The following is a 21,963-nucleotide window of genomic DNA, read 5'->3' as shown; positions in this document are numbered from 1 at the left end:
CTTTAGCTATATTTACATTATCGAGAACTGACGAGTCAAGTACAAAGAGACACTAAAGATACATAAAGTTAATTATTCATTGAGACTCCTTTAGGTAAAATGTGTGTCACAGACAATGAAACTTCCCAGTTGACAAACACTTCCTCCACATCTTAGAAACAAACATGTTAAAAGCCAGTCAGTTTGGATCACAGGAGAACAAGTGCCTTCTTACCATTATTATAAGGTTGCCAGAGTCTGAACCTTGTAGCGTTGGTCTGGGCAGTATATGGCAAGGGAACATTAATGAAAAGTATGTTGGTCGTTTGAGGGAAGTAAAATTCATCCATCAAGTGCCAAGTGATTCCCCCATTGATGGAGAATTGTAGTAGAATAGAGTGAGACCTCTCTGGGGTACCTAGAGAGAAGACACCACAGGCATAAAACATACTGTGATAAAAGTGGGCACAAGGTATATTCTAAGACTATCCTTTTGGCATTGATGCATAAGCTGACTTATATTGCCATAGGGGCTTTAGAGTCCAAATGCTTTGGAGGCAACTTTAAGCAAAGTCAGGTGGGGCTTTCTGTATGACTGTATCTCAAAACACACACCAGAACTCAGATTTTCACACAATAGTATCTCCTTCTCTTTCTCAGATATGAACACGTATCTTTTGGTATTTCATTTAGGAAATCTTACATCAGAGAATTTTGCTTCTACGGGCATCACGATTTTATAAAAGGTCAAACATTTTAAATCTCAGGATACAAACAAAAATCTACTTGCAAGCTTATTATATCCTTAGGGCATTATTTGTCAAGGAAATGATTTAGTTAATACGAAAGGTCATAATGGCAAAGAGTTGTCTTTTAGGGGTTCACATCTATAAAAGAAAATCTAAAATGTCCCTAAGTTAAATTTTTAAAATTTAAAATTCTTACAACTAGGAAGTAGTGGTGGAAAAAAAAAGACTCAGGGATATAATGATAAATGTAGCTACCATAGAATTAGTATGATTACTACAGCTATATGAAATTTTTGCAAAATCAGTAGTTACCTTACCCTTACATTAAGATGAACTTATATAAAAAATTAATTAAAAAAAAAAGATGAACTTATAGAAGCACATCTACATCTAGTTACTCAAATTTATGTCAGCTCTCCCATGCAACAGAATTTATGGGCCTCAAATCCATCGTTTCTTTGTGGGGGAGGAATTGTGTAAGGCAAGGGGAAATAATGAATTCTACCCATACAAATGACTTACCTTTTGCTATAAATCTAAGTGAAAACTGGACATACATAGTATTGGTACAGTCCAGATCTCTTGAAATAAGCATCCTCAGTCCTTCCTGAAAACAGAGACATATACATTAAACGACCTTATTTCATATGCAAAATTATTTTCCTTTGACTTTTATACACCTCACTTGCATTAGCTAAGTAATAGATGCATACACGTAATGATTCAATTATGTGTATTCACTCAGTTCATTCAAGAAGCAATGTTGGGTCCAGTTGAAAAGGAAAAATGGATCCTTTCCAGTTTCTTAAGGCTTTCATTTCTTATGACTGCATAACCCAATTTCATTGTCTCAACTCGACATCCCACTTTGCTGTGACGTTTATAAAAAGCAATGCAAAAATGACAGCATTACCTATCTGCAGGCCTTTTTAAAAAGTAGTCTCCTTTGACCACAGCATGCCATGACAGGCGTAATGAGGAAATGGATGGAAATTCTCTGCCAAGTGCTCCTGCTGGAAGTTGGGAACTAATAGGTAACTTTTTCAGGTTCCAAGGAGTCGTAGGGACTCACTACTCCTTTGTGTGCTCTGACAGCGCTGGGAAGCTCTCATTCAGGCTGACACGACACCCTCCAGTTGGTCAAGATAAATAAGGCATAACTAAGCGAGTCCCCATGCCTCAGCTGTAACTGCTCAGGCAGAGAAGCCAAAGAAGGAAGAAAGCGATCACATTAGCTTTGGCAATTTTTTCTGCTAATTAACTATTTCTGGATGCCTGGGATTGACAGCCCTGTAGCTTGTTTTCTCTGCATGTACACAGGACTGCAGTGACAGCCAGTAAAATAGAATTTCACTGTGCAAGTGTCCTAAGGTGCAAATAAGCCTTTTAGGGTCTTAGCTGTGACATCTGAATGAAGTGAATCTTTAGTGGTATAGGGCTGTGTGATACTGAGTGGACACCAGATTTCTTCCTTCCTTTCTCTCTCCCTCTCTCCCTTTCCAGATTTATTTATTTATTTGAGAGAGAGAGAGAGAGAGAGAGAGAGAGAATGAGCAGGAAGGGCAGAGGGAGGGAGAATCCGAAGCAGGCTCTTTGCTGAGCAGGCAGCTCGAGGCAGGGCTTAAACCCAGGACCTTGAGATTATGACCCGAGCCAAAACTAAGGATCAGAGGCTTAATCAGCGGTATTATCCAGGTGCCCTTGGATTTCTTAATGGTCAACTAACAAACACCAAATGTAATTTTAGCTAGAGAAAAGAAATTCATCCTCTTTTTCTTATTACCCAGCACAAAACCCCAATAACTGAAAAGCTTTAAATAGGACTAATTTTGTCATAGCAACCATATTACTGAATGCCTATAACATGCTAGGTTCTAAAACAGACACTTTCTTCCTTTAATGCACATCACACTCATAAGGGTGAAATATTATTATCTTTATGATGCAGAGAAGGAGCCTAGAACTCAAAGACAGTAACTTGCTCAAGACTGCACAGCTTAAAAGTATTGATGGGGGAAATCGAGCCCAGATGTGTTAGACTGTGAAACTTGTCCTCCATCCTTCATAGGATACCAGTGTTTCATTTACTAAATCATCTTCTGGTTTTGGGAGAAGAAATCCAGATAATGCTAAATTTAGAGTCTGAGAATCATTTAATACTGTCATGAAAAAGGAGCGGCATGTGAACCTGTCCCTGAACTTCAAAAAGCATCAACTCAAACTTCCAGGATTGAAGGTTACACTGTAAAGCCTTATATTTTCAGTCTTTTTTTTTTCTTTACCCTAATAACTCATCGCCATACTCAGTCCATGGCACCGAGTACATGCCTGTTCTTCCTGTCTCATGGTCGAGAGACACTCTCTCCCTCCTACCTTGACAGGCACAAAGCCTTGAATGGTTTTACAGTGTGGTGCTATGTGGACGTTGAGATGAGGAGGAAAGGCAGCTTCTTCAACTTACAAGGAATAAGCTTCGAGGTGGCTAGTTGGCAGAACAGGCTAAAAAAGATCCCTTGCTAACAACAATTAAAGGAGTATGATCACTCTTCCCCCTTGATTATGGAACCTAAGTATGAAGCTGTTCCCATAGGCAAGTACAAATCAGCCATGAAAGGACCACTGCACACCGCATCTTGTAGGAACAGTTATGTTGAAAGTGGGCACGATGAAAGTATCTTTCATGTTTGTAGTATTTGCTTGTAGTTCAGCACTTGGTATTAATTACACGGTGGAAATGTCAAGCCCTGCTTCTGTGCATATTCAAGTTCACAAACAGGTTTCTTTCCTCATCCCTTTTCCGGGCTCATTAATCCATTTGTGCTAAATGTGGGAGTTCTTTGGCATCCAACAAGCTATTTGAATAGCTGATCATACTCCTGAATCTATAAACATTAAAGTGAGACTATCACTTCCTTTTTAACGAAGGAGTGCCTTTCTAGGTCAAACTGCACCCTACTGAGTGGCCCACGCTGGGCCCTCTCTACATCTTGCAGAACTGAGAGATAATGTCTAATACAGATAATGCTTGGCTGCTCTTGCATTTGGACGGCTAAAGGGAAAATAGAAAACACTGTGCGTCTTCTTCCTTCATAGGATCTAGGGACCAGGTTAATTCACTGGCTTAAAAATTTATCAGGTAAAGATATTTAAATCATGAAAAGTCATGGGGCTCCTGCTTTTCGGTCTTGTCAATGCTGTAAGCAGATCGGAAGTGAGCTAGTGGTGGTAATCACAGCTAATGCCTCCAACAAGACTGAAAAAACATACACATGAAAACCAGCAGTTTCCATCCTGAAGTGTTACCTCAATTTCTTCAGCTTCTCAGAGCTCGTAGGGACTAGTGAATCTCTCCGACCCCTAAGTGTTTTTTTTTTTCTCTCTCATCCAAACTTGAGACAAATTAGGTATTTAAATCAGAACGGTAGGCAGCCTCTATCAGCTATAACTGGGAAAGTTCCACCAGGCGCCTGGGTGGCTCAGTTGGTTAAGTGTCTACCTTAGGCGCAGGTCATGATCCCAGGGTCCTGCACTGGGCTCCCTGCTCAGCAGGGAGTTTGCTTCTGCCTCTACCCTTCACCCCTGCTCGTGCACTCTCTCTCTCAAAAATAAATAAATGAAATCCTAAAAAAAAAAAAAAGTTTCAGGGTATCTAATTTTCTAAGCATTGGATGTTAATCATGAAGATTGTATGGGGGCCCATGCAGATTTTTGTGACAGATTTCACTAGCGCACCCTGTATTAGCCGACTTCCCCATGGTGGGAGAGACGGGATACGGCCTGTATTCACAGGGGAAGGTACAGTACAACCAGTACAGCACTTCACACAACTGCTTAACTCTTTCTCAGCAAACATCTAGGTTGAAACACAAAAACAGACTAACAATGTTTGAGAATGGTATTTCACTTGACTCCGATGTTTGGTTTTCTTCAAGTCACCAAAGGGTTCTATTGGCCGGAGGAAAAGGAAAAAAGAAAGAAAGGAAAAAGCAAAGCCCTTTTCTAAAATCATTTTTTACAGTTCTCTAAGTTATATATTCAATAACACAGAAAATGCTACATTCTAGAAATTGCATATGCATAATTCATGTGTGTGTGCGTGCATATATACATATATATGTATATAATTGCAGCAGAAAGTAACAGGGGTCTGATCACCAAAGCGGAGGAAAGATTTTATGCCTAAGTGATCCTGAAAAATGATGATGGCGAACAGAGGAGGAAACGTGGTCTGGGCTAGAAGACAACAGCTTCATATAAAGTAATACACTATCTGAGCCGGTTCACAAACACATTTGTGTGGAGCAGTAAGGGAAGGAAGGAATCCCGATAGCAGAGTATAGAAGTAGAATCTTATCTGACCCCTTTAAAAATGAGCGATGTTCCCGATTTGATGGTTTCACCATTCAGGTTCCCCCTTTCGGCACCATATACTTCAGGCCAAAGGTCGGGATGTAGGTTCCCGTTGAAATCATCCTTAAGAATCGAGGGCAGAGGAACAATGGGCACACAGTAGGCTCCTCCAAAGCCCCGGTCACATCTAAAAGAGAAGAAGGAGGGGCGGAAAGGCATTATTTGTCATGAGTTCGAAAGTCATTTTTGCTTTTGCATCCTAAACAAAGAAACTGCCGGTTTTATGGACTTACACGCAGCGTCCCGCGTCGCAAACTCCTCTTCCAGAGCACAGCCAGGGGCAGCCCGAAGCCAGCACAACATTATCAATAGCCCACGTGTCAGCCCCCACAGTGTAGTTGGACTGAATCCATCTAAACCGGGTCCTGGGAGACCTGACCAAAGAAAACATACTTGGTTCGACAGGCATCCTTGAAAGCAGGAGAACATTTCCTTTAACTCCCCTTTCCCTCTGAAGAGCCCTCCTCCAAGTTCTCCTTCCCTCTTCTTGGAGACACTTAGTTCTCACACCAAGTGTTGGATGTTCTTTCCTGATGAACCCACCACTGAGAGAGAGTAGAAAACATGCTTGGTAAATATGTCACCCTTCCTTTCATACAGGTGTCTCCTAATACGCCTGTGATGGGAAAGTTATCTTGGACTAGTGATTTATTGTGTGTTTGAACCACGCGCCAAATTTGGGGTTTTGGGGTTCAGGCTTTTCCTGCCATTCAGGATGAGGAAAGAGGCAGAATGGATGAGAAGCATGAGGAAAAGCACGAGGAAATGAGGTCCCGGCACTACTGTCCCTAAATGGTTTCTGAGACAGGAAATGGAAACCCCAGGGAAGTTCTGCCTCCATGATGGTGCCTGAGGTCTGGCTGCCGAAAGGTGAGGGCCAGAACCAGGTGAGGCACGCCCACATTTTCCATTCCATTTGTAATCTGCTCTTTGGACTACCCTGTCAGATCACCTTATCCAGAAATATACGCAGCCTGGGCCAAACCACAGTAACAGTCTCTAACTTAGAAATAGACCACAAAGCGGAAGTGGAGGAATCACTTGTTTGGAACGTGGAACCCAGCATCCTTGAAGTAGAATGTCAACAGCAGCATTTCCAGTGCTATTGTTTCCAGACACAGGTTCTCCCTCAGTGCAACACAGCTACGGGTGTGGTGGCTTTAAAGTAGAAATCGAATCCCGTCACCACTCCACAGAACACCCTTCCAGTGATTTCCCAACAAATGGAATGTCAAGGCCAAGCTGCAGAATGTCTTCCCTTCCCACATGCCCTCTTTACCAGGACTCGCTATTTGTTCAGAGTTGGGCCCTTCCAGGAAGTTCCCTCAGTCCCCCTAAACTCAGGTAGTACCCCACCCCGCATTTCAGTAACATCCCTGGGGACTAGCAACGTCACCATTTTATATCATAAATAACTGCTGAGACGTCCAGTGTCCCAAATAAGATCTTTGGATGCTGGCATCAGTTTGTTAATTTTGTAATAGAGTTCTAAAACAAAGTAGATATTCAATAAATGTTTGTTGAATAAAAATAAAGCGAATAAATGAGCTTCCAGTAAGCACTCTTTAAAGCGCAGGGCGTCCACAGCGTTTAGCTTCAATGCTAAAATGCTCTGGTTTCCTGCATTTTTCCCTGCCATTTGGTGGTACATCTCTGAATCAGAATCAAATCAGCAACATGGAAACCACTATGAGTATTTAATTCTAGTGAGTGTTTAACACAAGATGCTGGAGGTTAGTGCCAGAGCTGAGAAGCCAACGGGCAGCGAGGAGACCAGAACTGAGCAAAGTTGGGACACTGCTGCAAGTCCGAAGCTGGAGGGACACTGTTGGCTGGTGCCCAGGGGCCAGGGTCCTGATGGGGGGCCTTCTTTGGGAGTGGGAGCCACTGAAGTTAGCCAAGATGCTCTTGAGACAGAAAGGGAAGAGAAGGGATATCCTGTTTTATCTCTGTTTCCACTTTGATTATCACGCCAGGTTCTGCTACTAAATCTATCTGGGAGCCTACAAACGCAGGAGCCTGGTAAATGCAGCCTGCAGAGGCCAATGTGGCTGAATTCCAGAACACAGCAGTGGCAGGGCAAGGCGGGAATGGCACGCTCTCTAACCAGCCACCTCAGGACACACTGGTTCCTAGAAAGATCCCCAAATTGAGCCTGCTGTAAGCCCGAATACAAGTTTTGAATATAATCTGAAATCCCAGGAGGGAAAGAGAGATGTAAAAACAATATGAACATTCTGAAGGAACCATCTTTTTACTCTCACTGTGGTACTGAAAATAAAGAAAAAACAAACAAAAAAGAGGGGCGCCTGGATGGCTCAGTCATTAGGTCTCTGCCTTCAGCTCAGGTCATGATCCCAGGGTCCTGGGATCGAGCCCCGCATCAGGCTCCCTGCTCAGCAGGGAGCCTGCTTCTCCCTCTCCCACTCCCCCATTTGTGTTCCCTCTTTTGCTGTTTCTCTGTCAAAAAACAAATAAAATAAAATAAAATAAAGAAACTAAGGCTACTATTCTTCCACGTGTGATGATTTCACATACTGCTTCACATGAACAAATATTTCTCTGGTTGTTGGGTAGATATGTATTTTTACAACAGAACAGGACTACTTGTACAACTGGCTCTGGTGGGCAGGCTTCCTGTTGCCAGAAAACAGGAAAGTTCAGACCTGAACTTTTGGAACTCACTAACACGTTATAAAATTGCAACCCCAAGTGCCTTGTTCGTTCCCCCTCCCCACCGCTCCACGCAGACTCCCTGCGTAATTATCATGAGAGCGTCACAGAATTGCCAAGCGGAATCATGATTACTTTCACATGAGGTGACAGGAACCTAGAGTTCTGAAATGAAGCCACATGGCAATTCTCACATGGTGGAGAGTGGAAGGTAGACGGTGATCCGCTTCCAATTCTGGAATCTTTCTGAGGTGTACACAGAACTTTCTGTGTAGTGCAGGCAGCCAATGGTGGGAGGTACACACTCCTCGGTGACCAGATGCCAGTCCCTGCCATTGTTCAGGGAATACTGGAGCTGGACGCTGTGGGCCTCACTGAAGGGCTTGCTGCAGCCCATGCTCATCTCAAACTGCAAGAAGGTCGATGCTGACACGTGGAAGTCCCAGGTCTCAGCGTAACGAGGTTTTCCTGCAAAAAAAAAAAAAAAAAAAAAAAAAAAGAAGTTGAGTGGTAGCATTTAATGATCTTCTCTTTGCTATTGGGCGTTTTTGCTTGGAACGAATACGTTCAGGAGCGAACAAGAACCCTGTCTTAATCGAAGCGACTTTTGCTCCCGCAATAACTGCTTTCATTTGGTTAGCAGAGGCTTGGACCCGCAGAAGGCTGCTAATTTGAAAAGCGTGACTATCTTGGAGAGTCTTCTCTCTGCCAGTTCTGCAAATTACGAGACATGGGAGTGAGTCTTCCGAGAGAGATTTTATTGCTCTGATTTGAGGAAACCTTATTAGATCATGCAAGGAGGACAGTTCAAAGGCAAGCGGCCGCTAGACGCACCAAGTTCTCTTAGAGGTCAACCCAGCTCCTTTTTTTCCAGAATCTCCCTCAGCCCAGGCAGTTAGGTACACAGTTTTGCATTAGGGAGTCTCCTCTTGGGCTTTAGTTAATTTAGTCCTCTAGTTAATGAAATACTCTCCCTTTAGCTGGTGAAAATATATACCTATGTTTTCAGTGAATATCAGAGCAGTATCCATGGAGAGACAGTCAACACCGACTTGACCTCCTTGTATTCGGTACCAGCTGGCTTGCAAATCTATGGAGCCATCAAATTTGTCTTGAAACCCAGTTTGAGAGCTGTCATTCATTCCGATAAGGACATCATCCAAGGCCCACTGGGCTGAATGCTTTCCTGAAATCCAATGAATAAAGGCAGTTAGAGAAAGTTTGTTATCCAGCCATATGAATATCTTTATGACTATGCTTTTAAATCAAATTGTCTAGGAAACCGACAGCAAATTACAAAGCATACGGTACAACGCGGCTTTAACTGTATGCTCTCAAGGCCACTGGGAAGGGTGGAGGGAGCAGAAACTTGCCATGTTGGGGTTGCCACCATCGAAAAGCTGTGGCAGGGGTCTTAGCCTCCCGTGGCAGGTCAATGGAAATGATCTGTGGCTCCAGAAATGACATGAAGTCCAACTCTCGCAGCAAATGCCAGAGTATCCCGTTGTCATTTGAATACTGAACAACAAGCCCTGAGTTAAAAGACATAAATCCAGTTACTTGGACAGCTTTCCTAGAGGCAAAGAAAGGCAAGGAACAGTATTTTTTAAATGGCAAGACTGCAGCAGAAACTTCAAATTGCATCTCATAGAACGAGGGCACATTCATCTAACTTCCTAGGAATGAATTAGTAGACCTGAAGGCTCATCAATTCCTTGACAGTTTCTAGTGCACCAACTCCCAGGAAATGGAAGATGAAGAAGGAAAAAAAAAAAAAAAAAAAGAAAAACATAAGCTCTTTTAAAGACTACTCAGCTTTGTATGAGTGATGAGTGGGTTGATAAGGGGGACATAAAAATCCACAGCAGATCATGTATTTGAATTTTAGATTCTGTCCGGAACATTATCAAGTCTCATCTCATTATTATACACTCCGAAGAAATATCTCAATTTCCCCAGCACAAATCAAGTAGGGCTTTTTTCCTGCCGAAGCACCAGACAGTAAGCAGGGCCCAATATGAAATTCTGTTACATGGGAGGATCCTTTCACTGGCCCTTTATACTTTGTCAGGCTTTGGTTACTAAAGCTGAAATGAGGTCACATTACTAAATAGCAAAGCAGGGGGACACCTGCGTGGCTCAGTTGGTTAAGTGTCTGCCTTCAGCTCAGGTCATGAGGCCAGGGTCCTGGGATCAAGTCCTGCATCAGGCTCCTTGTTCAGTGGGGAGACTGCTTCTCCCTCTGCCTGCTACTTCCCCTGCTTGTGATTTCACTCTCCCTCTCTCTCTTTTTGACAAATAAATAAAAATAAAATAAAAATCTTAAAAGAAGTAAAATAAATAGCAAAGCAGAAAATTCACTCCCCTTCATATTAGTTCTACTCTCCTTTCTGTGTCAATCTTGCCCTCTCTACCCACCCCCATCTACCCAATGTCCCTCCTCCACCTGTTTCCATGGTAACATGATTTAGTGACCTGCACATTCAAGTTATAGGACCATCTGCACTGCCCCTGCTACCTACCCTGGAAACTTTTTAAATTTTAATTACTGTTTTTTTAAAAAGTAGGCTCCACACCCAGGATGGAGCCCAACATGGGGCTCTGGAACTCAGGACCCCGAGATCAAGTCTTGAGCTGAGATCAAGAGTCAGACGCTTAACTGACTGAGTCACCCAGGTATCCCGAAACATTTTTTATTTTAAAAGAGGGGACAGGGAATAGGTAAGGTTGAATGCAAAAAGAAAAAAAAAATTGCTAATGATGGGAATCAACAGGATATCTACTTATCTATCTGTTGTTATTGATGGGAGGAGTAGAGGGTTTTCTGGGCATCTAACTGCCTATTCGTACAACTGGCACCACATACTCATAATTATGACTGGAGATACTGAAGTACTTTGAGTATTCACAGAAATTATATTCAGGAAAGTTGTATTTGTTACACTAATTTTGTTATATCTTAACCTTTTCAGAAAAAGGTTTTAAATCATTCATGAAATATATGATAACTTTCTAATTTCCCCATTACTGACTGTGGGAATATCTCAATCCCTTTATCATGCTGGGCAACAAAGAGTTTACTAAAATTAAATTTCAGGAACTATTAGAATAAAATACAGAACCCAAAGACAGCCTTTTAAGGCTAATTGTTAGCACATGGGATTATTATCACCGCATCTGACAAGGAGGATGCCAGGAACAACAATGACTAATATGTAAAAAGTTAGAACTCTCGGGAGAATTAATCTTACTGTATTTAAAATAGAAGAAACCACCATTTATAATGAGAGGATAAAGACAGCACAAAGAATAGCAACTCCCTGGGGCGAGAGCATGACGGATCTAAGTGTAGAGATTGGCAGTTATAGCTTCAGTGGGTGGCTGTAGATCCATGAGTTGGAGCAAGAGAGTCACAGTAAAGTTCATGCAGAAAATGGAAGGTAGTCTGTTTCTAGTCTTCATTCTAGTTAAGCTGAGGAACTTCTGGAGGAACTCCAGTCTCCAACCTTTGATGTTTGCTCGAAATATGTCCTATTGGCTTTTAATATGAATTTGGGTGACTGAGAAAGCCAGACAGTTCAAAATTTAGTTTTTCTTGTGGCTATTAATCTGTGTTGATATGGTTTATATTTAATAAGATGGGAAAGAGAGAGAGAGAGAGAATAGAGAATAATTTAGATTATTCTAAAGGTAGATTACCTTTAGAAAGGTACCAGAGAGGAAGCATCATGAGAATAAAATCTCATTGGCTAGTCCTTTCTAGTACCTTCTACTCAAAGTATGGTCCAAGGACTAGCTCCTGCGTCACCTGGTAACAGGCCCTGCCTGTGGTGGTTATAAAACATGTCCACAAATTCTTTGACACTCTTCCCTTTAAAAAGTGGAGTTTATTTCCCCCCTTTTTTGGGGTGCTGCTGAACTTAGTAACTTGCATGCAATACACAGAATATGGTAGGAGTGACAGTGTGTGACTTTTGAGACTAGGCCATAAAAGGCTTTGCACATTTATCCTTGTGTCTTTCTCATGGATCTCTTACTCTGAGGAAAGCTGACTAACAGGTAGTAGGGATGGCGCTCAAACAGCCTATGGACAGGTCCACCCAGTGGGAAACTGAGGCCTCTTTCTACCAGCCATGTAAGTGAGCATCTTGGAAATAGATCCTCCAGTCCTGCTTGGGTCTTTCCATGATGGCCCCTTCTCCCGGCATTTACCCTGGCTGCAACCTTATGCAAAATCCTCAGTCAGGACCACCCAGCTCAGCTGCTCCTGAATTCCTGACTCATAGAAACCAGAAGATAACTGCTGTTTCTTGTGCTAAGCCACTCAGTTTTGGAGTCATTCATTATGCAGCATAACATCCCTAGTCCTGCTGACTCAGAACTTGCCTTTGAAAGCTCCCTAGAGGATCAAGTGTACATGAGAAGCAGGACTCAAGGGGTCCATATTCTGTTTTGTTTCTGTTTGCAGTACTTCTCAGTAGCTTTTTTAGGAGGGACACAACCAGGTCTGCAGAGATTAGGACCCAATCCCAAAGGACAATAAAGGAGAGCTTCCCAGAAGTCTGAAACAATGGGGGAATGCAAGAAAGGAAAACAGCAGTATCTCTATTTCATATAAATTGCTGAGCCCCATTAGCTGGGTCATATGACACACTGCACATCTGAAAAATAAAACCAAGCCATTTTAGCTCATCTCCCAAGTGTTTCGGGCATGTACCACATTTCTCTTTTTGAATTACAACCCCATCTGTGTTCTGCCCAGTCTTATTGAAAATAGCCTAATTTTGATTTTAATTCCAAATATGTAAATTAAGGCTTCAGCTTGAGTAAGTTAAAAAAAAAATCTGTACTTTCATCAACTGGAAGAGATTGGTTCAAGGATTTAGGCAGATTGACATTTTAACAACCAGTTTTCAATAAAAGACTGAGAAATGCCTGTGGGATGTGAATTAAATGGCTAGCAAGGAGTTCAAGAAAACAGCTCAAGGGTAGTGGAGAAAAAGTTGCTTGTTCCTAAATGGGTCCTCAGAGAATCTACCCGGCAGGACAAGCAACAGCATTTGTAGTCAGGGGCTAAGTATCGAGCAGAACTTCATCTCTATGACAGGTAGATGTTTCCTAGTCTATTCTGGTCAGTTTTTAATTTTTTTTTAAAGTTCATATCCAGGGATCTACAATTTTTAGAAGAGTCACGCACACAATTGTTACACAGTTCCAACCACTCAGTATTTTATAGTAATTTTATTACAGAGGTTAAAGAAAATGTTAACATGCTCTACCTCTCCAATCAGAAAATAAGATCATCAGGATGAGACCCTGTCATCTGTACACCTCAAAGTTCTCACCTCTGCATGGGCTGAGCATGTGTTCTAGAAATACTTCTGTATTTTGAACTACTTATTATTTTTGTGGGTCGAGCTTGTAAAAATTTAAATCAGATGATGTTGTCCCCTGGGTTCAAGGCCTTCAGCTGGTGTTCATGACCCTGGACTCACACCCCATCTCCCTACCATAGCTAGCAAGGCCCCACGTGCCTGGGCTCCTGCCCCTCATTCTCCACGAGTCCCAAGCCTACCAGTCTTCCTTTTGTTCTCCAACATCACAATTCTTTTCCACTTCGTGGCCTCTGCTGCTGCTTCTCATTGGAAAACTCTCCCTGGCCTCGTCATGTTGCTGGCTCCTTTCCATCCTTTAGATTTCAATTTAAATGTTACTTTCTCAGTGAGCCCCCCTCCCAGACCGCTTTATCTAGATCACATCTCTCAGCCCACAGCTGTCCATCTCATCAGCTTATTTATTTCCGTCTAACCATCAATCTAACATCTTGCTTATTCGTGTGTTTTCTGACTCCTCTCACTAGGAGCGAAGTGCCCTTTGGGGCCTGGTTTTTATCTGCCGTGGTATGAGGGCCACTCTGGTTCTTCTTCCCCTTTTGGCCTGTTGTGGTTTGGACCTCTAGTCCCCTGTGACACACTCTCTCTTTCCCTCTGCTACATGGCAGGCAACATCCAGGATCTACCCCGCATCCATCCTTGGTGCTAGAAGGAGAACCTCAGAAGAGCCTCGATGAAATATAGCAGAAAGAAGAAATCTTTCCTTTCCCAACCTATTGAGATTTCGAGGGCTGTTCATAATAGCTCATCGCCTAGCTCATTGTGACTGCTGTGTCAGACGTTTGGGGACACGGTATCCACAGCCTAGAACATGTGTGGCTTAGAGCAGACTCTTGAAGAGACATTTGTTGAAGAGATTAGGGAACACAAAATGGGTCTGTAGAAGTTTCTAGATTGCTGCTTCAGTAAATCAATGCTCTGGACAATTACTAGACTAAAAGTACTAACATATTCAGAAAAAGTCATGAAAGCTTTTAGTCAGCAATAATACGGCTGAGGACATGTCCGATCAGTCATTGAGCTCTCAGCAGCTCCACTGATTAACAGGGATGGTTTAGGCCAGCATGTTACACACAATCATGCCTGAGATAATAACAAACTCAGAAGCTACACAACCTGTCACGTCCCATTCATGAGATCAAGTTTTGGAGGAGGCCCCATCTGAGAAGCCCAGGGGTTTTGTGCTAGGAAAACTCGCCTTCAGAATTCCTTAGGGCATCCCCAGTCTGTAGGGCTCCAGGAGGCTACTAACATATGCTACAAGCCTTTTGCATTTCTTTTAGAACTGAATCACGGAAGCAGAAAATGGCATGGAAGCCTAGAGAAAACAGAGATCTGGGCAAGGAGAGACGCAGGATGTGGGTGGTTAAGGCGTCCATTCTGGAATGAGCTTCTGTAGTTTGAATCCCTGCTCATCCACTTAAGACTACATGATCTTGGCTAGGTTACTTGATCTACCTGTACCTCACTTTCTACATCTGTGAAATAGGACTAATAATACCTTTGGCAAAGAGGTATGATGAAGATGAAATGGATTAACAGATAAAACACTTGGAACAGTACTTTGAATATAATAGGTGCTTAGTAAAATTTAAGGTTTATCACTGCCAAGAATTGTTCCTTCTACCAAAGGATGCTAGTACCCCCAGAACCTTTATGGGCACGAAGTAGAGTCTGATGTGCATTCAGTAATGCCCTTGCAAACAAGCCTCTAGCCCCACACTAAATGTAAAAGATTCTACTATTTTTTTCTCCTTATTGAAAGTTATAAAGGAACAGCATTCCTTAAAATGAATATACTCTGACCACAAACAAATACTTCGAACAAAAAAAATATACTCTGACATGATCCATAAGCTTTTCTGGTTTAAGGACCTAGATAAGGGGCCTAAAAGATCATGGCTCTATGCAGCTAGTCATTTAATGATGGAGAAGAGAAGAGAAGAGAAGAAATGATTCAGGGTATCTCAGCTTACAAAATCCTGGCCAAACTTTGGGAAGAAAAACGAGTAATCTATCCACAGTAACTATAATTTCTAAGGAAACACAGCAACTTACCTTCATTTCTAGCTCTCGGTTTGATGCAGGTAATCCCTGAAGTTTTGCTCCCAATTTGTATATAAAACTGAACGAGTCTGTAAGGGAGGAGGGGAGAAACTCCAGTTTACTTCCAAATAGAGAAGAAGAAATTGAACTTTTGCATTTTGACACATTAAAAAAAAGCTTCTGTAATTCCAAAATAGTACGTTTAAGCACCAATGGCATATGAGAAGTAGAAACTACATAGATTATATAGTGACCTAATTCTGTAACCATTTTAGAAGTGGTTACTTATTAACCACTAATTTTATACTATAATAATGATTTAAACAAAAAGAAACAGCTGAATTTTACTTCAATGTGAACTTTGATGTAATTGAGTGTAATCATGGAAATGTTCATTCCTTAAATTGAGATAATACTGTTCTTGGAAATTCAGGATGAGGAAAAATCTAACCTTATGCTACATTAGTTTAGGGACACATAATTATCTATAGTACTGATTTAGAGTCAGAGGTTTAATTTTTCACAGCTGAGGGGCGCCTGGGTGGCTTAGAGGGTTAAGTCTCTGCCTTTGGCTTGAGTCATGATCTCAGGGTCCTGGGATCGAGCTCTGCATCGGGCTCTCTGCTCGGCGGGGAGCCTGCTTCCCCCCCCTCTCTCTGCCTACTTGTGATCTCTCTCTCTCTGTCAAATAAATAAATAAAATCTTAAAAAAAAATTTTTTTCACAGCTGATACTCAGTGTGATGTAAATTAAGCCTCAGTCCATAGTAAACCAACAGAGAGGGCCTATGCAATAGTTGCTCCTCTGAGAGAACGCAGAAGGAAGGGGAAAGAGATCAAAGGCAGAAATAAAACGGGACATAGAACTCCAGACTTTAGTGATGACAAGTCTAGAAGTTCCAAATAGTTCTTCAGTTTCTTTTCTTCTGATTCTCAAATATTTTAACTGACAATAATGAGAAAAGCACAGTTTCATTTTAGGCGTGATACGATTTCATTTGACCTTAAAACCAAGCATTTATTTATTTTACCAGCAGGTGTCAGTGTAGGTATTTAAAATTTCTGGAGCAGTTTTTAATAAATGAATACATAAAGTTTCAATCAATGGAATACATCATTCTTGGACACAGAATTTAAAGTTGATGCTATAAGCATAAAAGCAAACACTCTTCATAGTAACACAGAACTTTAGAAAACCAAGCAGACATACTTTAGACAGACTTTGATGATGTAATGAATTGTGGTTTTGCAGAAACTATTTTATTATGCTATTTAAGTTATGCTGCATTTTTTTACATATCAGAATGTATATAGAGAAACCTTGGATTATGTAAATCCTCAATAACAGTACAAAGAGTTTTAAGTTAGACCAAAGGCATGGTAAATACTATGTTCATGGAGAAGTATACAAATAAACTCTACCTGATATTCCTGGTGTCCAGAGGGACAGTCCTTGCTTCCCTTTTCCCGGGGCCATTGAAGTAGAGAGATTTGCCATCATTAAGTGTCCCACAACCAGTTCCAACCTGGCCCCCAGTTATTTTGTACCACAGAGGGCTGAGCTTCCCCTCAAATCTATCGAACATCTCACTGTGATTAGGGACATTAGACACACAGGTTCCTTGCGCGGCTTCCGAGAAAAGAAATACATAGGAGAGAGAGGCTTTGTTGAAACTGTTACATGTAAGAAGGTACAGTCAGAACATGGGCTAAGAAAGCATTTTCACAGGTGTTAGGGGCACACGAAACCACATGGAAGTCTGTATCCCACAATTGCCTGTCTGAAATACAGCCACCGCTACCATCACCAAAAACATTATTCCACCTCTGTAATTTTTTATTCATGTGTAAAGAGACAGTAGGAAACACACATTTCCATGGTTCTTGTTACCAAGAGGAGGTGGGCAAACTGAAAAATAGATTTTGTTCATCATAAAATTTGCTCCTTTGTTGTCCCTCTATCAGAGGATCAATAAGGAGAGTTAATCCCTGACTTAAAAAAAAAAATACCCTGAAACCATGAGTGGCAGTACTCCCCACAGAAGGCCTGCAACGACATATGTTTGTCTTTGGTCACAAGCCAGATGAAGAGCAGAGAGCTGAAACTCTGGGAATCATCCTTTTGAAGTTGTCTCTAGGAAAAACTCTAAACAAAATTTTGAAGCTTATAACATTTTCTTCAATTTTACTCTTTAATCTCAGTTCCCTTTTTATTTTTGCTTGTAGCAATAGCCAAGGGTGACTGTGGTCAGAAAAATCTCTCTCTTGTAAAGTTTTCTTTTGGCAGCCTTGGATTTATCATTTCAGGCACTGACTTTTACTCTGCATGTGTAAAATTACAGTTCTTATAAAAAGCAATGTAAAGAGCACAGAGAGTCCCTTGCAGCCAGTGGTCAAGGAAGAGCTTAGGTCTGAGTGTTAGAGAATGACTTGCCAGAGTCTGAAGCCTGGCTTTAGCAACTCCTCGCTGTGTGCCTTGGGAGAGGTACTAAGCCTCTCTTTGCCTCAGTTTCCTCAAACATAAACAAGAAAATAACAGTATGTACTATGGAGCAGGGTTTTTGTTAGAATTCAGTGAGATGATATAAAATGCACTTACTACTTATAGTGCCTGCATAAAGTAGAGCTGAAAGCAATGTTAACTATTACCACTGTTACTAATAAATTAATATCTTTTAGGGAGTGAAATTGGTGTTACCTTGTATTTTTTTCCTTAGGTAACTCAAAACTATAAAATATCTCTCAGCACCTCCACTGCCTGGGTGGCAAATTCCTACAACTAGGACTTAAAGAAGAATCATCTTGGAATATATTTCCTTGGAAGAAGCAACATGAAAGGCAGTTAACTAGAGATGAATATTTTACAAACAAACCATCAGACACATGCCTGCAGCCTTACCGGTGTACCCCAGGTCACAGAAACACACCCCTGACACACAGTCTCCGTGGCCACTGCAGTAACTGGGACAAGGCTCAGATATATATACTCCATCCAAACCAAAGGGAGGCACGTTCTTCTGTGAGCTGCTCTCCTGAATCCATCGGAATCTGGTTTTACTGTTGGGGAAAACAACACATGTGTCTCTTACACCAATACCACATGCAAAAACATTGAAACAGAGCAGTTCAGAAAAATTCAAGAAAGGTTTCGTGTTTATTTAACAGTCATGACCACTTGACTGGACACTTAATCTTTATAATAAAGTGTCTCTCACAGAGCTTTCTTGAAACTTGTTGATTTCCTCTTCAGCCTTAATGTTTCAACACCCGGAGAAATCAGGTACAAAAGATTATTGACAGCCAGACACCTATTATACATTATAGCTTGTATATGTTCTATCTCACATGCTTTTTTTTTTTTTTTTAAAGATTTTATTTATTTATTTGACAGAGAGAGATCACAAGTAGGCAGAGAGGCAGGCAGAGAGAGAGAGAGAGAGGAGGAAGCAGGCTCCCTGCTGAGCAGAGAGCCCGATGCGGGACTCGATCCCAGGACCCTGAGATCATGACCTGAGCCAAAGGCAGCAGCTTAACCCACTGAGCCACCCAGGCGCCCTCTCACATGCTTTTTTTAAAAAAAAAATGTATAGACCTTCTTTTTTCTTTTTTTAGATTTATTTTATTTATTTATTTGAGAGAAAAAGCAAAGGGAGAGAGAGAACATGAGCTTGGGGAGGGGCGGTGGGAAAGAGAGAAGCAAACTCTCTGCCAAGCAAGGAGCCTGGCATTGGGCTTGATCCCAGGACCCCGGGATCATGACCCTAGCTGAAGGCAGATGCTTAACTGACTGAACCTCCCAGGCGCCCCCCATCTCATATGTTTTTAGTAGTAAAAACCAGAAATGTATTCCTTTTGCATAATTAATATATTACCCTTCCATTGCATTGATTTTATGGGCATTTTCAGAAGAGGCTATTTAGGAATTTCTGAGATAATCAGATAGAATATTCTTTGTTGAGACACATAAAGGGACTCTGGCTATTTGCCACTGACATGATCCTGGCAGGAAAGAGTTAATAAGTTTGTACTGACCGTGCTCCTCCCACCTGTTGCCTTCCTCCTCACCTCCCAACTTCAAATCCCTAAGACTGCTCATTCTACTAGCTCTTAGCAACGAGCTAGGCTGCCAATACTGGTGACTGCCAATGAACAAAAGAGGGACCTGGTCCCAGTGCTTCAAACCTTGGAACACCAGTGGGCTGGGCTGCTGCCCGGTACTTCTTCCCCCACAACAGTCTTGAGGCTGCCAGACTAACTCTGGTCTCAGTGGCTCTCCAGTCTTTGTGAGCCTCTCAGCATATCTCTTTCTTCTCAAATATATGGAAACCTGTGCACATCTCTAATGTCACACCAGGAAAACACCTCTTCCTTCTCAGTTCTACTGACAACAAGGAAGGAAGATGGATTAGGTTATCTGGAGTCCAATTAATTTCACTGCCAATATTTATAGACTTTTGAGTGAATCCAGTTTCTTTGTGAACAAGGGTAAAAAATCTTAAAGATTAATGAAGACTATAGAAAAAGTTGGTTCCTTCTTCTCTCCATTATTGTGGAAATAATATGGCAGAGTCAGAATGCATTTCTTTCTAGCTCTTCGAATAGCTTTGATTACTTGGCAACCAGAACCATAAACCTGGATTTTTCTTCTTCATTATTCTAAGTTACCTACTCCTGGCAAATTTGTGAAATGTGACCTACAATATTTTTTACTAGGTTCAAGTATTCAGAGACTAATCACTCATTAAGGCAAGTCTTAGCATACATTTGTCAGCATTAAGAAGAAGGTGAACACATCTTCAACTTTCCTCTACCCCTAAGTTCTCCCATTTGGATCAGATGAGAGTATCTCTATCAGCTGCCCTCCTTCATGAGAGAAGTGGGCTCTGGTTGAGGCCCAGAAGCTTTCAGAAGGTTGAAGAATCCCACTTTTAAGTAGAATTCTAGAAGCTTTGGTAATTTGATAACGAAGAAGAGCAAGTGAAACCCTTTGACTCATCTCTGTTTTTTGAGGTCCCCATAATTTTCATAACAATGAAAGAATCAGGATCTGGTGTGGTCGGACCAAGGAGGCACCCCCAAGTCTAAGGTTCCTATAGACCCAAGAAGCAGAGTTTGCAGTTAGATATTTGAGAATGTGAAAGACCTCAGGAGCTGAGCTTTAAAGAATCTATTTTTAAATAAAGAAAAAAAGAACAGGGCAAATCAAAGTGATGAGTTATTGGTTAACAGGGTGAGTCCTGGACATGATGAATCATAGCAAGGAGTCCTAGCTGAGAGCCCACGTTTCAAAGTAAAAGGGCAAGAGATTGTATCTAAAGGGGTACAATCTTTTAATATCTGCTAGATGCTTTTTAGTTTTTTAGTTTTGTTTTGTTTTTACGATTTTATTTGTTTGACACAGAGAGAGTGAGAAGGGGAACACACGCAAGGGGACTGTGAGAAGGAGAAGAATGCCTCCTGCTGATCAGGGAGCCCAATGTGGAGCTCAATCCCAGGACCCTGGGATGATGACCTGCAATGAAGGCAGACGCTTAATGACTGAGCTACCCAGGCACCCCTAGATGGTTTTTAGTTAGTAGGTGCAAATCAAAGCAAGAAAGTTTTTACCCATCATGACATAGGCAACTTTTGCTTCATTTAAATTTTTCCCAGTTATGTCTGGTTCCTGATGCCTACTGCTGCCTGTCCTACTCTCCCTTGCACTGTTTTGGAATTGAGCACAAATAATTCAGAAACTGAGGGTTGCTGGAATAAGAGGAAGAACTAGTAAGAGATTCACTAAAGAAAAAAACTGTAGACATGGAGAGACCATCAGAAGAAGTAGGCCCAAGTGAGGTGGGTGCTTGACTTCTTCCCTGAAAAAACAGGTGGTTTCTGATGGTTAAAGTTATCGTGTCTGTTTCTTGAAATGTCTTCTAATTCCTTGCTTAAGAGCTATTTTTCATAATAGAATACTTTTCATCAAACTGTTTCTGAATCTTTGCTTGAAAACCTCTTCTTATACCAGCAAAAATCTACTGTGCTTGGGATCCTACATGCTCCTAATTTAAACACTATGTTACAAGAGACCCGGCATGCAGGGAATTTCCTGACTCCGCACCATGAATTCATCATTCTCTCTACATTGGGATATTTGCTGCTCACTACTGGAATGGCTTTGTTAACTGAAGACTGAATAACTTTTATCCTTGGACTAGTTCTTTTCTGAGTACTCATACTCCACACAGGAACAGTATGGTGGAACAATGGAGAAGGCTAGTCAAAGACAAGCAAAGTATGATGCTGTCCACTTACAGAATGAACCTCCAACTGAATCTAGCTGCAGGAACCAGAATGAGTCTGTTATCCATTCCCGTGTGCAGAACCAGGCCTCAAGTGTATCTTACCTTTATTTACTTTTCTTAAACATGAAATAAATGTAATTTTCAGGCTATAGCAACAACAACAAGAAGTGGGCCAAAATTGAGCTAATAAGCATGTCTAGATTCCATATAGTTTGTCCTTCCTAAAGTAGAAGAGATGAAGTCTTAAAATTATTAATGCTATTAATGTGTGTGTGCCCATGTGTGCATGTGAAATCTGTGCCTTTTCAGGGAGATACAGCAGAATGCAGAAGAATGTTTTTTTGCTGAATGGCACTGAATTTATTTTGGAAAACACATTTTAAAAAGGGAGGTATCAAAAAAAAAAAAAAAAGGGAGGTATCTTCACTGT

At 41.5% G+C, this 21,963-nt stretch overlaps 1 protein-coding gene across 3 annotated transcripts in view; it reads right to left on the bottom strand.

Annotated features, from left to right (window-relative positions):
- The window catches only part of RELN (reelin), a 501,731-nt gene that overhangs the window by 78,443 nt on the left and 401,325 nt on the right, over window positions 1–21,963 (bottom strand). For all 3 annotated transcript variants that reach the window (XM_059170891.1, XM_059170889.1, XM_059170890.1), the window contains exons 29-38: window positions 18,149–18,306; window positions 16,672–16,879; window positions 15,263–15,339; window positions 9,185–9,343; window positions 8,809–8,997; window positions 8,006–8,279; window positions 5,372–5,512; window positions 5,088–5,265; window positions 1,251–1,335; window positions 215–397 (exon numbers count right to left, since the gene is read on the bottom strand). In XM_059170891.1, coding sequence (XP_059026874.1) covers window positions 215–397; window positions 1,251–1,335; window positions 5,088–5,265; window positions 5,372–5,512; window positions 8,006–8,279; window positions 8,809–8,997; window positions 9,185–9,343; window positions 15,263–15,339; window positions 16,672–16,879; window positions 18,149–18,306 — 1,652 coding nt within the window. The remainder of the gene's footprint in view (window positions 1–214; window positions 398–1,250; window positions 1,336–5,087; window positions 5,266–5,371; window positions 5,513–8,005; window positions 8,280–8,808; window positions 8,998–9,184; window positions 9,344–15,262; window positions 15,340–16,671; window positions 16,880–18,148; window positions 18,307–21,963) is intronic.

Source organism: Mustela lutreola, chromosome 4, assembly GCF_030435805.1.
Source record: "Mustela lutreola isolate mMusLut2 chromosome 4, mMusLut2.pri, whole genome shotgun sequence".
Classification (NCBI taxonomy): domain Eukaryota; kingdom Metazoa; phylum Chordata; class Mammalia; order Carnivora; family Mustelidae; genus Mustela; species Mustela lutreola.
The sequence above is the reverse complement of the archived record's forward strand: the minus strand, read 5'-3'. Positions and strand labels throughout refer to the sequence as shown.